Here is a 16976-nt window from a genome sequence, read left to right as displayed (position 1 = left end):
ACAATGAGCACATATATGTATTTCTCTATATATATTTCCATATTACTGTATACTTGAGAATCTGTGGTGTAAAAAAAAAAAAAGGATAATTAGATTTTTTTATATAGGCAAAGTGACAGCACACATGTAAACTAGTAGCAGTCTGCAAAGTAGCTTTATTTAAAAATATAAGCTTGTGCATGTGTCTGCTATATGATGTAACTTTTGAGGCATTATCTGCAGCTATAGAAAAATTTAAGTTAAAAGAGGATTTTTAGGTCTGTGATACTGAATGTTAAGATCGTCAAACAGAATTAATGAGATCTAAGTTAACTTGTATGTTTTACCACAGACTTTGTGTGATCTCATGGAGGTGACATCCTTTTTTTATGATTTGTGTTCCTAACCTGCAATGCACAGGAATATTTCCTTACTTGACTCTTCAGTGATCCTAACCTCTATGAGGATGACATATTTGTCCCTTTTTCCTGAATGAGTTTGGCTGTAAACACAATTAGACATATAGACTGTTCTTAAAATAAATAAATCCCAATATATGCTATTGTTTTCAGGCCACAAGCTGCAAACTTTGAATAGCATATAATACAAAAATGGCACACATGTGGATAATTCATAAACCTATGAGAGTTGTCAAAGTCAGAAGCAGTCAACCAGTTCCTAAAATGTCATTGATGTACATGGTATATTTCAGCCTAAAGGCTGAAAATATCAACAGCAATGGGTATTGGATATAAAACAACCAGAGCAAAGCTGAGCCTATGGTCAGCCATGTGGAACTGCTTAAAGCCAACATCTCTCTTCTGAAGGAGCTAGAATTGTCCTATTGAAATATATACTCATGGTTGTTTCATGTTTTGAATATCTGTAGTCCCCAGTCTGTGAATAAATGTGCTGTGCCAGTTGCTGGAAAAGGAAGCTTGATTAAACTTATTGGTCCTATTGAAAGTTGACAGCTTAATTGTCTTTAGATGTGTGGATGGCTGTGCACAGAGGTAGTGGGTGAAGAAATCTGTGTCAAAATTGAAACAGTAGTATACAGTTAAACTTAAAATCAGTCTAGGATGTGTTGGAAGAGAAAAAAGATTCTTGGCAGTAGCCAGAAGGAGGTTCAAGTTTTCAAATCTTAAATTTTTTTTTAGGGAGATATTTTCGAAATTCCCAGATGTGTAATCTTTGCTGTCTCCCTTCCTTTATGAAGACAGAGCGAAGCTTATATTCAACTTCTTTCTCTTTCTTTCTTTCTTTCTTTCTTTCTTTCTTTCTTTCTTTCTTTCTTTCTTTCTTTCTTTCTTTCTTTCTTTCTTTCTTTCTTTCTTTTCTTTCTTTTCTTTCTTTCTTTTCTTTCTTTTCTTTCTTTTCTTTCTTTTCTTTCTTTTCTTTCTTTCTTTCTTTCTTTCTTTCTTTCTTTCTTTCTTTCTTTCTTTCCTTTTATAGACCTTTTTTCTTTTTTCATTTTTTTTAAAACAAGAAGCAAAGCAAATAGTTTCCAAGTGTTCAGTATGTGTGGGTAGTAGGATGAGATGTCAAGAACAGCCTATACTTAATAAATGGAGAAGATTTCTTCCAGTTGTTTTAATGTTTTGTGTGATTTTCATATTTACCTTTTAGCATTCAGAAAACACATCTGTTTTGGATCCTTCTTCCTAGTTTCTGGTATTATGAGCAGCAAATGAACTCCCTAAAGCTCTTCTCTTTACATAGGAAATGATTGCTTGTAGCTTTGACATTTTTTAGTCTTTGCCATCGTTCCTTAAATTCCATTTCACTTTCTGTTTTGTTTATTGCTGTGTTCCTCTGGTAAAATTTCTCAAACCTAAATATTTAGACTAAGTTGTAAATCTGGTCAACATCTTTGTTTTAGTTTAGCTGTTGACTGTATAACCTTAGTATTGTCTGCTTTTTTCCTTGGGTGTTTTCTTTTAGTCTCTGGTTTGTTTGTTTGGTTTTTTTTCCCTCTTAGGATATGTATTAATAATATGAAGTTTGGGTGAGAGGTATTTTCAGTTTTTCTTGTAGCATTTCTTGATGTGCTTACTTTGCTTGTATAGCAGTTGCTGCCCTATTTGTGGCACTAAACTCTTTAAACATCTAGATAGTTATATTTTATCCATACTCACATACCTGGGCCAAAGTATTTGCACTGTAGACAGTGAAAGGAGGGACCTGAATAACTGGGAAATGTCTGGTTTGTTTTTTGTAATGGGACAGTTTTAGGACTGTGCAGCCAGTGTGTGTTTGTACATGTCTTGCTATTGCTTGAAGTTTCACTACTGCTTAAAGTATTTCTTTGTGCATTGTAAGTGTCCTTGTTTCCTGATTATTATTCACAATTTTTGTGTAGTTAAATCTCTGCACTAGGGAAGAGCAGGTGTATGTGGAGGTGTGGCTTTGTTTTGTACCTTGAACTAATTTTATAGTATTGACAACGAACATGTTGAAAACTTGATATTAACAGTTATTTAAGAGAATGAAGCACCTAAGTAGAAGGTGAATAGCCTCTTTTAAAAATGTTTTTCTTGTTGGTTTTTAAAATAGTGTTTTTTCTTTCTGTTTCTAGGTTTTCTCAAATAATGATGAAGCCCTTATTAACAAAAAGCTACCCAAAGAACTTCTGTTAAGGTAATTCTACATAACATTTAAAAGAGTAAAAACCTGAGGATTGTACATTGCTTATGTGTCTTACAGGTGCTATTCATTCTTTCTTAAATCCTCTTGAAATTAATAACAATACACCTGATTTAGTTCTTGGAATTCTTGAGCTTGTTGCCTTGATTAGTTTTAATGTGTTCAAGTTATACTGTAACATGGAAGATGTAATTTAGTTGTGATTTTTGCTTTGCATGTTAGAAAAATAAGTGAAATAAAATGTCAAAAAAACTTTGGTGTACCAAGTAGTCAGCTCTTCCATACTCTCTATGTTTTATATCTGTCTGTAGAGCCTAATTCTCTAGTGTAGTTCACATTCTTTGTGGTATGAACTTTATAACAACAGAATAAAATACAAATTCAATGTCAGAGCTTCCAGAAAAGTCACTGCAGTGAAAAGCTCTATCTATTACCATTGCTGCCAGTCTGTGTTGTACAGGGTAGAACCCACAGAGGATTTCTTATTGTAGTCATTAGGTTACTCATAAATTTTGTCAGCTTGCTGGTGTGTGAGTGGATCATCTTTGCAAAAGTTATGTAGAATGCCAAGATCAGTAAGTTCAGCTCATGACTGGTGGATGTCTTCGTGCTCTCATATGGCTGATTTTAAGCAAAGTAATTAGACTCTACCAGTGGCTTAGCTGTTTGTTCTTATATTCAGGATAGCTTCTTACAAAGCAACTTGGAAGATGTGCAGGCTTATCTTGGATTTCACCAGCTGAAGCAGTGGTACAGCTACTCCCTGCCTCTACACTGTTACTGCAGTGTCTGAAAAAGCCTTTTGCAGGGTTGAAAGGCTTCATGGGGCTGGAACAACAACATAAAATATCGTAGGTGAAGCATACGCGGAACTGATTCAGCCAACCATCTATGTTTTGTGCGTGTCTGTCCTTTTTGCAGTTGCACGGTGAGTTGCCAAAGTAGTGTTGCAGATGTAGCTGAAAGAGTTGATGATCTGAGAAACTGAGCTGTGGCTGTCAGCTTTCTCCATAAAAAACATGATGATCTCATGCTGAATGCTGGGACTGGGTCTGCTCTGCCAGAGAGAAATAAAGTGCATGTTTCATTATACCCACAAGACTGTGCTGATCACCAAGGTTTTAAAATGGAGTGGAAGGAGATGTGTGGGAGGTGCTCTGTAAATCTCCTTTTGAAATTATACTGCTGCAGGGACAAACTCAAAAGGCCAATGGCAGAGCATGTTAGAGAGGGGAACATGCATCTGGGTTCTCATCCCTGCAGAGTGTAGATATCTAAGGAGGTTTCAGGACACAGATCTGCCTGTCTAAAGGTTTATCAGTGGGGAATTTGTTTTATGAGCCTGCATCTAAAAAGGCTTTTTTAAGACTGAGTCTGAATGCCTTTTGAGTCCTGAAACAGTGTCTGGTCATGCTGCAACATGTTTTAAAATGTCTTACCCTATGGTTATGACAGAAGAGCTTAAATATTGCTGCAGTGGGTGTAATTAATATTCTAATTATTTTTCCTTTATTAGCTATGCAGTCTACCTTTTAATTAAAAGGAGAGTAAACCAGTTGCATGGAAACAATTTGCTCAGAAAGCTGGAACAGAATAGTAAATACCACTGAAAATGTCATCAAAAGCACTTAGTTTGCTGCTTGCTTGTATCAGATATGTATGAAAACTGTTAGCACTATAACCCTCTTAAAAAAAACCACTATTGGACCTGTGGCAAAAAAAGTGATTAATAGCTTGTTCCAAATATCTGGGAATTAAATGTAAACACAGTTTCTTATATTGCCAGAATTGCTCTTGTTCTCATTTGTGTGAAGTATTTAAATTTATGTAGTCTGGTTATAACAAGCAGTCAGTCCAATTTTTTACTCTAAAATTGAAAAACTTTTTCCTGATGGTAGACTTGTGAAATAAAACCACTTCTAAATTTATTCATGGAATAGCTTTGGTATACTTGCATACTCTAAAATTGAACAAAGTAATCCCTTGGTCTTTTACTGCAGCTCATAATCATCATCATTATTAGTATTATGATTACAATTATTACTATTTCTAATGTAACAACTAGAATTATACTGGAAGGTTTTCAAGCCAGTGTCATGTCTGTTGCACATTTTCTGTGGAGTATCTACAATGCTTGTAAGTAAATGGTTGAGACCCCCAACTTCCCAGGCACAAAACTCATTTGAAAGGATAAGAAACAAGAGATTATTTGTTCTTTCTCAAGCAGACTCAGATAACTGGGCAGACAAGGAAAAGGATATCTGATTAGTATGGACAGTGGTGCTTTTGGAGAAGACCCTTGTTTGGAAGGGCCAGTTAATACTTTGAGGTTGGTAGTATAGCTTGAGAGAAGAGAGGGAGGTATTTAATTTGTAACGTTTTCTGGTTTATGGACATTCATTTTTATTGGTAATATTGGAGTATACTTTTACCTGTGAATGAAATAGTCTGCTTCTATAAACTTTTCTTGTAGTATTCAGGCTAAAGGAAAAATTATCAGCCCTGTTAACTGTTGAAACACTATTAGTTTGCCAGTTGGCAAGGAGTGCTCTTTCCCCTCTACTGTTACATATTGCAAGAAGTAAAAGGTTGAATAAATGCTCAATTGTATGATGTTTAAGTAAGAATTATGTGGTGGTATTATAAATAGTATAATTTAAACAGTTTTTGGATGATTTTTGCTTTATTTTTTTTCTTAGCCTATGCGTTCATGAGAAAGCATCAATTGAATATACAGGACATTCTTTGTAGAATTGAATTGGTGTCTGAAATTCATAAAGCCATATCTATCATCAGAAGAATAAGAAATCAAGTCAGGCTAATACTATTTTAATGGTAACTTTTCTAGCAAAATGTCTCTGCCTTAAAGTGGCCCTTTTTTTTAATTGCTGGGGAAAAACCTTAAAACAATGGATTTTTACAATTAGAGTGTGAATTTGAAAATAAATTGAAACCAAAAAATGAAGTGTATATAATTAATGTTAGAATGTTCTGATACTTGAACAGCTCTTTTTTTTGTTTGGGTTTTTTTTTTTTTTTTTTTTTTGGCTTGATGAAAGGTAATAATGCACTTCTGAAAAGGGAGATACAGCCAGTGCTTTTGGTGTGTAGAAAGAATAACATTTGAATAACATTTATTCATTATTATTCATTTTTATTCATTATTTAAACATTTGTAGTTTAACTGCTGATGTTCTGTACTGTGAAAATTGTAAGTTTTTTCACAAAAATGGTGAGCTTCAGGAACAGAGATGTTTGTCCCTTTCAGCCACTTAAACCATTTTCAGTTCCTTTCTACCTACAAAGTACCTTAACTTCATAAATTGTACCACAAATATAGAAACTATAGTGAGTTCTGTAATAAACCATACTTTTTTAGTGCATGTATTTAAGAGCAGATCTTAGCTATCAGTCTCAAAATTTGAATGGTCAATCAGATTCAGAAGAGGATAAGTTTTGGGACTGAAATTAAGAGAGGAACCCAGGAGTGGAGTTCCAGCAGCAGCTCTTCTTGTAGGCAAGAATATGCAGCTTGAGAGTTGAATAATGAAGTTTTCATGTTTCTATTCTTTGTTTTTATTACTGCATGTTGCTTTTTGCTGAGCTTTTAATGTTTTCATTTTCATTAAAACTGCTAAAGTCAATCATAGCATTTGATATATTTGAAGTGGTGCTTTACCGTCTGTGTGCTTAATTGTGGGGGAAATAGAAAAGATACATTAAAGGCTACATAAGAAATTGTCATAATGCCATGGATATTCTCTAGCTAGGTCCTGGAGGCATTTGGATGGCCCATAATTACTGTAAAATTTGGCTGCTGTATCTTAGCATACAGAATACTGACTAGTGAGTCAAAGAACTAGTGAGTCAAAGAAAATATAAAACTTCTGTCAGGAGCAGTTCTTGGTTGGTAAGAATTTTGTAAGCAGAAAAACAATATGTGTGTTTTGAAGGGGAAAGGAAAAAACAATCTGTCATCTCAGACATGATTCATTTTCCCCACTACAAGGATCTGTATAATTAAATAGGGAAATATTTCACCTTGAATAGCTGAGAGTGCTGTTCAGTGTTTGACAGTCTCAGGGAAACATTCCAGTTTTATAATGCACATGCAATCTCTTATTTTGATTTTAGAGTGTTTTGCAAGTCTTCAAAGTCCTCTATAGTAGTCTGCCAAACAATTACAGTTTAACTGTTTAGAATTAGAAAGAGCCAAATTGAACAAGTATATAAACCGTTCATACAGATGATGAAACTGAAGGGATTATATTTCTTATGAAAATAAGACTTTTGTATATTTTCACAAATCTATAGTTTTTGTAAAGCAGATTCTAATATTGCCTCATGCAAGTAATTTTCATTAAGTCTTTTAATATATCATGCTTGAAATACATCTGTCCAAAGAATTAGTGCAGAGCAACACTGATTGACACTATTCAATATGGTATGAGTATCCATCCTTTAAATGTTTGCTGACTAGAAATGTGGAGACTTACACTGACAAGAAGCAAGCAGAAACAATGCAGCTGATGACAGCATAATGGCAAATCCTGACTCACTTCTGTGGAGTCATATAATCATTTCCAGTGGTCCTTACCTCCCAAAAAGTGATCAGAAATTAAACTAAGTAAGTGATCTGAATGAGCCACAGGTCATGGGCAAGATAAAGCCTTTTGAAATTAGTTAAATATTTTGATCGTTAGCTAGAAAAACAACAGAATTATAGTTATTTTAGGACTATATAAGATATACGGGGTTCTTTCAGAATCCTTCCATGCTTTGGGAGCAATTTTAAAAATAATATCACATTATCAATGCTATTTTTGTTATACATGATTTATGTAATGTTACAATGTATAGTCGTTTAGTTTCTCTGTGTCTTCAAAGTAGTGTATCTAACTTGAAGTATACATGGACAATGCAATAAGTTGCAATTTTCTCATTAATCAGCTTTTTTTAGAAAAATTTCCTTTTATTCTGAAGAGGGATGGGTTTTTAAAACTTTCCAGTGACTTATATTCAGGACAGAACTTGGGCTCTGCCTGAAGAAACTAAAGGCTGAATCAATGCTTGGTGGTCAGTATAGTCAGTATACCCCCTTCAGAATATGGAGAAGGTCTCATGTTGACCTTTTTTTTTTTTACACTGCTACATGCATTGTTTGTCTGCTTATGAAATTCTTACCAAGATCAGTTCCAGATGCAAGTTTGTATTTTTCACTTCTTTGCCTCACTAGTCGGCAGTTCGTACACATTTTCTGCCTTCTTTGTATGCGATGCTAAACATTTGCAAACGATTATATGAACAATTCAATTTGGCCTTTTGAAATTGGAGTAGGTAGCTGCCATCCTCTATTTAGTATGTTTAAGTGATTGGGTTTTGTTCACAAACAAGTGCCAGTGTAAGCTCAAAACAGAATGTTTTGGGCAGTGATATTTCAGATGGAATTCCTTTAAAAATGTGAGTGAGAGGCTTGAAGAACAGATGCAGAAAATTGCACACTAGTGCTTTTGTATGCTGCGTTAATGAGGAAGAGGAGACATGGAAATGGGGTTTTATTGTGTCCAGGTGCTAAGTAAAATCTGTGAATTTTGAAAAGGAAGTATTTTTTTAAATGTTTCTGCTTGGAGCTTCCTTATAAATGGAGTGCTTTGGCTTTACTTGGTTCAAGTTACACGTATTATCTCTCAGTAAGAACATGCTTGTGACAAAGGATTAGTCACACTGGAACAAACAAAAGCAAATAAGCATTTGAAGCAGGAGTAACAGCTAAAAGGAATATAGCAATGACTTACACAACCCTTGGAACTGTACTTTACCATTTATTTTGTTTTTCTTTTATTTGCTACTAAACCTCTCTTTGGAATCTCATATTTAATGAAGACTTAATTTGATTCAGGGCTTTATTTACCTTGAAGCTGGAGTTTATTTAAACTCTCTCTTAGTTCATTTATTATCAGAACTAAATGTTCAGAAATATTAGTGATATAATGAAGCCTGCTTTTTATATGGAGCTATGGGAGGCAGAGGGGGAAATGTTCTTCCTCATTTTCATATGAAAAGTGCCATCAAAGAACAAAAAGGCTTTCAAACGATACTCTTACTTTCTAAAAAGAAAAAAAAATTCTTAAATATTGGTGCTAGACAGTTTAAATAGAAAACCATACATAAAAATACTTAGACTTTTTTGGTCTGTAATTTATGAAATATTTACAGGAGAGAACAGTATTATCTGTGTGTTCATGATGCAAACACAGACATCAGGAAGAGAAGTGTTTTGTTCAAAATCATCCTCCAGCCCAGCAGCAGAGCTACAGGTTGGATCAAGTCTACTGAATCCTACTCCAGCAACTAACCAAAGCATGTAACATCTGTGGCAGTAATGATCCTGGTTTATGGAGTGTCCCTAGGCTGCGTGGCACCAGTGCATCCTGTTATTTGTCCACATCTCTATCTAGCCAATAACGTGCAGGGTAGTTATAGGGGATTTTTGCCTGTTCAGTGCCCATGTTATAATCCCTTCACTCATGGGAAAAAATAGACTGTAGCATAGTTGGCGTGGCCAGCAGGTTGGATTAGGACTGTGGGCTGCAATTTAAACCACTGCGAACTAATCATTAGGCTAACTGCTTTTATTTAGTAAGATGTGTTATAGTTGCCAAATTTGTACTTCATAAAATCACTTCATAAAAATAAAATTTATATTAAAAAATTATAGACTAGCTGAGGCTGGAAAGTTAAGCACAATTGGTGCTTTTTGAATTTATCATTGGGCATTTTGTTTCAGATACTGAGAATATCTAAAAAGGTTGCTGTTGTGTTGTTATACATGGACATACTTTACAAATAAATAAAACTCATTTTCAAAGAATGAATAATAGGATCCACTTGTCTTGCAAGTAACATATAGACCATAAAAGGTTAGATGCTGTCCTCTCTAAAACAAATCCAGCAAAGTTGATTTCTGTTTCAATGGAAAATAGATGTCAGACATCCTGTAGTCAGCCTAGTATTTTGCAATTGCCAATACTTACGTCAATGGTGTGTAGTAATAAGTACCTTGGTGAAAGAAAAGGAGGTTTGGCTTGTAAAGAAGTGTTCTTTGGTGCCACATTTGTTATTGAAAGACTTTCTATGGAGATCAGCTGAGACAGACCTGAGTAGTTTACAAGTGGAAACTGCAGGGTTAAATTACTGGAAAGTTTTGGAGCATATAACAGAGTTTCTAGTTTAAGTGCTTTACTTTACAAAATAGCTCATCTGCAATGAAAAGGGTTTTTAAAAAAAAAAAAACTGACCTGGAAGGTCGAGCATTAGATGAGTCAATGGATTTGTGCCTTGTGTAGCAATTGGTGTTCCTCTGCCTTTTGCTACTGAAACAAGCCTGACAGAAAAGATACTTGTTTTTTGATAGAAAATAGTCAAATTCCTTAAAGAATTAAATATGCCTCACTATTGATCTTTCCAGGACAAGTGTTACTTTTTGTTTTATTGAATAAGATATTACACTATTTAGCTGCAAAGTTGGTGAAGTTCAGAAGTACACCAGCATTAACATTGTTAATCATATAGATATAAATTTATTTATTGAATTTAATATTCATTAAAGATTCTGCTTTTCTGGATTATGACTATGAGTTATTTATCTTACCTGTATGTTTTCTAGCCTGCGTATTTTTGTTCTAGTGTTTGTATGCACTGCTGGACTACACTTAACCATGAGATGCCTCATACCTCAGTAGGGTATTTATTTAAACAGAGGACTAAGGTGAAGAGAAACCTTCGATGTATAAAGGATTGTAAATATGGTTTATTTACTGAGTATGACATTTTAGGAGAAATACAAGACAGTTTCTATGGTTGTTAGCAGACTTTGCCACTGTGTGTGTTCACAAGTAGTGAACTGAGAGTCTGATGCCCATTTCTACCATTTCTTGGGCGTGTGTGGAGAAAATTCTGAGAAAAAACTACTAAAAAAAGAAAATCAAAGCTGTGAAAGCTTTGTCTCTCTGACACTTTTCCACGCTTGTAGGCTTTGCTCTTCCATACTGCATGTGAAGGACTTTAATGTGAATAGATTTGCTATGCAAGGAATTGTACAAATCAGTAAGAAATCCATGGTCTAAAATGGGGAAAACATAACAGATTTGTTGTGTGCATGTTTTGTAACAGCTGGACAGTGTGATAAAGTTGAAAGGATCTTCTAAGCAGGTTATCTAGTTGATGTGCTGTCTTCAGTGAGGCATTTCTCATCCTTATTACTTTGGTTTTCATTTTGATGAAGTTTGTTACTGTCCTTGCCTGTGAAGCCACCATAAATTTAAACAGCATGAAAACCAAAAGTTCTGATGTGGAATTCCATTTAGAAGTCAGTTATAAGCAAACCCATATCTTAGGTTTGTGGTGAAGCTTTTTAGAAATTACCAAGTCTTTCATACCAAATTCTGGGGGTAGGAATTTCTAGGAAGTAAAGTTATTGTGTGTGGTACTCACTGCATGCATCTTGTTATCCACTTTTTATCAATCTTTATAGCATTGTATCAAAATACCTACAATGAGTAATTGCCAGGCTCTTACTTCAAAAGCTTATTCTTCATGTGATCAAATGTGGAAGGGCCTTACAAAAACAAGAGAGAAACAGTTTAACTCTTGCGCTCTTTGATTTCTCTCTCTGTAGGAGGTACACTGTACAGTGTTGGGGTTTTGAGAAACAGCTGTTTCAGTCTGTGGCTCCTTAGGGAAGTAAACAATGTTAGGAATCAACTGTCTGTGTTTGGAAAGACATTGGACAGTCTATTTACAGCACAAGGAATAAGGAAGCACATGTGGAAATACATGGGAAGATAATGGAGGCCATAGATAACAGCTTCTTGTTGGCAAAACCACATACATTGCAGTGAAAGTATCTCAAAAAGGTGACCTAGGTCTGTGGCCCTCTTATGCTGAGTTTTGGTGAGTCTTGAATGTCAAGCAAATTCCAGACTAGAAGAATATGAATCCTAAGTGCAGCGCTTTTAAGCAGGAAAGAGAGAGATGATGAGAAATTTCAGCCTCCTATTCAGTATGCAGTGGAAAAATTCACCATAGATTTGTTTGATATAAAATTAAGAGAGAAGACTGTAACAATTTTTTTTTTTTTTTTTTTTTGAAAATAAGTAATTGAACAATATCATTCTTTGTAATTAAAAATTTGGTTGGCTTTACTAGCCAAAATTACATGTTTCTACTTAAGCCCTTGACTTTTAGTGTTTGGTGTTTTAATTTTAAAAGTGAACAATGCGTGTGCAGTTTATCAGTGCATGTTAAAGAGATTAAGTTATAGAGGACACTGAAGAACTGTAATGGTTAACCCTTATGAAGACATGGCACTCCTAAGATTGCATTAATAACATGATAAATTGTGTGTGTTCAAACAAGATTAATTTTACAGATTAATTTTACATTGATAGATATGCAGGAGTAAGGAATGCTGCAAACAGAGCTGTGGCCTGGACTGTGTCCTCCCAGAGCAGGGTGTGATGGGGAAATGGGTGAGATTCTGTAAGATTCTTGTCTGATGCTGTGTCAGGAAGGCTGTTATAGTGGCCTGAAATGGCTTTGAAAATGGGAGTAATGAAATCATACTTCATGTCTGTGTACAGCTTTGTTGATACTAATAAATTTTTTAATGCTTCTGATGTCTACATTTGAAGAAACATGCTGAAAAAATAATGGGCAGAGAAAAGGAGATTTAAAAAACTGAAGTAAAACAACTGTTAAAATAGGAATTAAAGATGACATGATAAGTGGCTTTTAAACTCGGCGAGGATAAAGTATGAACTGCTAAAGCACTCTTTAATTTGGTGAAGAAAAGTAGAAAACAGCATAGAGCTGGAAGTCAGACGTTCACGTTGGATATAAGGGAAACATTTTGACAGAGTGATTAACCAGTGGAACAAACTACCAGAGAAGGTGATGATTTTCCGTGTCTTGAAGGCTTTCAAATGAAGAATAGATCCTTTTAGGCTTTAGCCAAATGCTAGTTTGCCATGAGGGAGTTGGGGAGCTCTAAGCTTGTACAACTCTTTGTGCCTTTGGCTTGAAGCTCACATGTGGAGTGAGGACTGTTAACATTGAAAGGTCTCCAAGGCCAAACTCATGAGGCACGTGTCCAGAGTGGTGTGTGCCTAGGAATGAAAAGGCTTGAAGGACTCCAAGTGTTGGTAAGTGAGGTTCTTGAGCTCATTACAGGCTAACTATGGAGAATTGAATAGCCTGGGACACTAGAACTCAGAATAGATGATCCTAAATGTTACTGTGAATTTATTAACCTAATTTCCATTTCCTTGTTTAATACCTGCCAAAGACTGAAGTGGAAATGAATCCTGCTGCTGGCTGCTTCCACCTACGTAGCTGTGGTCATAGAGGACAGAAGTGCTATACAAAGCTGCCCTGCTTGGTAGTTTTTTCCACTTTTTAAAATTGCAAGTGCCTGCTGATGGTCCTTCACCCAAATGCCAGATAATGTCACTGTCTGACACTGACAGATGACTGACAGTCTCAGTGTTTCCATCTCATTTTGTTGGTTGCATTTTAACTCTTTAAAGACTGATGTCTTTTAAAGACATGAAATGACTTTAACCCTCAGTCTTGTGCCTTGTTGGCTAGTTTTCCTGGCTGATAAGGATTACTGGTAGTTCTGTAAGAGTGCAAGGAGACAAGCGTGTGTTAGTGGTACACATGAAAGACTGTATTATAGAGGGTAAATACATAGAAAAGCATGAGAAAAAGTGTTTTCAAGCACATGTGCCAGATGTCTCTTTGGAATTATAAAAGTATTTACTGGCATCTCTTGCCTATTGTACTGTTTAGGCAAAGGGTAGTTGTGCTTTTGGTTGGTTGTTACATGTTTTGATGGGGACAGCTTGGGCTGCCTTGCAGGAAAGGTTCTTCTCTAGAACAACAACAACAAAAACCCCTAAAGCATCACAAATGTTTACACTTGCTAAAATGTTTCTTCTCTTAATATAGAATAACCACTTCCAGTTTTCAACTTTTTGAAAAGTCACTTCATACAGAATGAAGCAAAAATAAATACATCTGTTCTCCATTTGGTTTTAGTTTAACTTTTTTTTTAGCAGAAATCCTGCATCAGCATTAATCTCTTAACAGCAATAAACAATGAAACATGAAGACAGAGTGCCAGACAACTCAAGAGTGGTGGGGATGTATAAAATACCCTTTCCTCAACACCTTACACTTTCTTCTGTTGTTTCTTATTTCAGTAGGACTGGATACCTCACTTCTAAAGCATGTCACATTCTTGTTTAGGCAAGAGTATTGTGTCACAAGTTCTTTCTTTGTTACAAATAACATGCAGGTCTGTCTTTTGTGCTTCTGTAAATCTGAGATAACCCTCAGGTTCCACTCTCACAGTGGTTCTATGAGGAAGCTTCTGTAAGCCAAGAAGCTTTTGTAGCTCTCCCTCGTGTAGTCTCCACACCTTCATCTGCTGACATTTCCCTCATGATGGGGAGAAAGGTGATTTCAGAAGAGAGTTCCTAGTGGATCGCTGATATTTATGCTGCTCTTAAAAGAGAGAACATTTTTCAGTGTTTATCTGAACAGTCCAGCGATTTTCTGAGCACATTGTGTACTTTGTGCATTAAATGCCACTAAGTTTCCTAAAGTGGACAGGCCTTAGAAAGGATGTTCAAATGTCAAAATAGATGCTATCAAAATAAATGTTATTGACAGGATTTTATTTACTGTTTCATAACTTCTGAAAACGTCTGTCCTTCTGTTTGCTTGGCTATTAGGGTTTTTTTGAGAAAGTGTATTACTGTATGGTAAAAAAGAGAAAAAAAAAAATTCCAGGTGTCACATGAAATATTGGAAGACTACTATCTGAAGTGATCATAATGAATGCCCAGAAGGTTGCTGTGTTTAAGAAATACTTCCCTTACATTTTTTGCTCTTACCACAGATAAAACAGTGCTCCAGCTTGATTTTAATTTGAAAAACAGTAAACCAGAATGTTACATGATTAAATTCAACATGCCGTACCAGTTGTTTGCTCCTCAATGTTAACATCTAATTATAGTATGAAATTGTTCTTATTACTGTTCATGGTTTTGAAGACTGAAAAAGTTCCTTGGCAAGCAGATATCAGGAACATCTTACATATATTTCATAGCTTTGATTCTCTGTAATACAAAATTATTTTTAATAGGATCTGTGATTTATGCTTAAGCTAATGGTTTCTTTTTCACTGAGAGCATTCCCTGAACCAATTTTGTTGGTGTTTGGAAATGGTATTTAGCAAAATTCATTTTGACAGTGAAAAATTTCTTTCTGTAAACTATTAAGAGTTGACAACCCTGAGAAACTGGTTCCATGGTCAGAATAGTAAATCAGAATTTTCAACTGTAGTTGTTTCTTGTAGAGTAAATTTAAAAAAAAAGATACTGCGTTAGACTTGGTAGTCACTGTGAAACCCTTTCAGAAATTTGGGTCATTGTCTCTTGTATTAATACTTAGATTCTTGAACTTGTATTTATCTCTGTGTTATCTATTTCTTACTCTTCACCAGCCTCTGAAATCTTCATCTGTATCTGTGTAAGTTATTTCTTTAATTGTCGCACAATTAAAGAAATATAAGCTAGTTTCTCTGAATTAAGAAGAAAAAAATATTTGCTATAGTAAGGAGAAGGAACAGAAAACAGATTTTCAAAACCAGGACCTGCTGGGTTTGCATATGTTTTCGTGTGTTGGTGTTGATTGTCTTTAGATTATAGCTGTGATATTATTCTGTAAGTCACAATAACCAAAAATAATTTGGTAAAACACTCATATAGCATTTATCCTGCTTCTTTTATAACTGGTGTCTTTCCATAGAACTACAGAACCATAAATTCATACAGTAGTCCAAATTTATAATTAAACATTTTAATTGTAGTTGTTTTCCTTTCTTTCTAGAATATTTTCTTTCTTGGACATAGTTACTTTGTGTCGCTGTGCACAAGTTTCCAAGGTATGTATTTCTCCTGGGGTTTTTTGGTTGTTCCCTATGCTATTCTCTTAATTACATCCCATTATTTAATGGGATTCATTGTAATCTGCTTCCTGTTAAAAAAGACAAAAAAAGTTTTCTCAGTCTCTTGGTTTATTTAAACAAATGAACAGTGGTCCCAGTTTTGCATGTAGATGTGGACCTCGTTACTGTGTACAGGAGTTCTGTCTAAAGGCTGTGGAAAAGATACCCAGTCGTATATGCTCTGTATCTGGAGAAGGGATTAAGCCCAGTTTGGCATGATGGCATTTGCTTTCTATAAAGCATGTGGCTATATAACACTATTTTTCAGATGTAATTGCTGCTTAACATTCCATATAGTTTGGTTAATGTGCACCATGTGTCTAGGTAGTACATCCATCATTTTCTTGCCAAGTACGAAAGGTGTTAAGTAGATGGACTACTAGTGGAGGAAAAAGGCACACACAAGATACTATTGAAGGCATGCTAAGAAATTTTTTATGTTTAGCTTGTCTTCATTTTTTTTCTTGAAATGAAATGAATAATACTCCATTTCTACGTCACCTGTGTACAATGAACTATATTATTATACAACATGAATAAACTTTATTTCATATTTTTCATCCTTCTCTTACAGGTAGGTTTGGTTTGGTGTTTACTTGTTTGTTTGTTTGTTTTAATGTATAATTGTGTAATTATTTCATGCTTTACTCATATCACATTGTCCTGCAACTTCAGTAAGTCTTGTGAGTCAAGTGACATCAGGGTTCATCTAATCCCTACAAAACTGCATAAGAAAACCAAAGTGATTGAACAAATTGTATCTTTCTCTGAAAACTACCTGTGGGTTGGATGAGGTGTTCTTTTTTTCTCATTTTCTGCATATATCTGTGTTTCTCTGGCTGTTTGATTTTGCTTTACTTTGAACAACTGTTGCTTCAACAGCAAAGGACAGGCTCTCAAACATGTACATGTAACTTAGCACGTGTAAAGGAAAGGCCGGGTCCTAATAGTGGAAAGTCAGCAGTTTTCTGAAAGGTTTCTGTTCTCTCAGAATAGTAACTAGTGAGGTTGAGGAACTGTGGTTTTATTGAAAGGAATCTCATCTGCAGCTACTTTTTTCCATTTAGCAAAAGTAACTAGCAAAAGTAACTCATTAGAAAACTTTTAAGAACAGAGGGTTACATCTTTTTGTGTATGTGCTTCACATTTAATATCTTGTTTTCCCATATACTTTGTAGCCACAAGTTAACCTTTGAAGTGTAATCCATTCAGGAGATTTGAGATTAATTTCTGCAAATTCTATATTTTTAGCTACTTTGTATGAGTACTAATATCT

The 16976-nt window shown here is 35.0% G+C and overlaps 1 protein-coding gene across 1 annotated transcript in view; it reads left to right on the top strand.

Annotated features, from left to right (window-relative positions):
• FBXL2 (F-box and leucine rich repeat protein 2) overlaps positions 1-16976 on the top strand; it is a 49649-nt gene that overhangs the window by 11118 nt on the left and 21555 nt on the right. Inside the window, exons 2-3 of the mRNA XM_083862238.1 lie at positions 2558-2619; positions 15583-15637. Of these exons, the coding sequence (XP_083718364.1) occupies positions 2558-2619; positions 15583-15637 (117 nt within the window). The remainder of the gene's footprint in view (positions 1-2557; positions 2620-15582; positions 15638-16976) is intronic.

Source organism: Zosterops lateralis (genome assembly GCF_965231275.1).
Source record: "Zosterops lateralis genome assembly, chromosome: 1".
Lineage (NCBI taxonomy): Eukaryota > Metazoa > Chordata > Aves > Passeriformes > Zosteropidae > Zosterops > Zosterops lateralis.
Note: the sequence above shows the minus strand (reverse complement) of the source record. Positions and strands in the feature narration are given on the sequence as shown.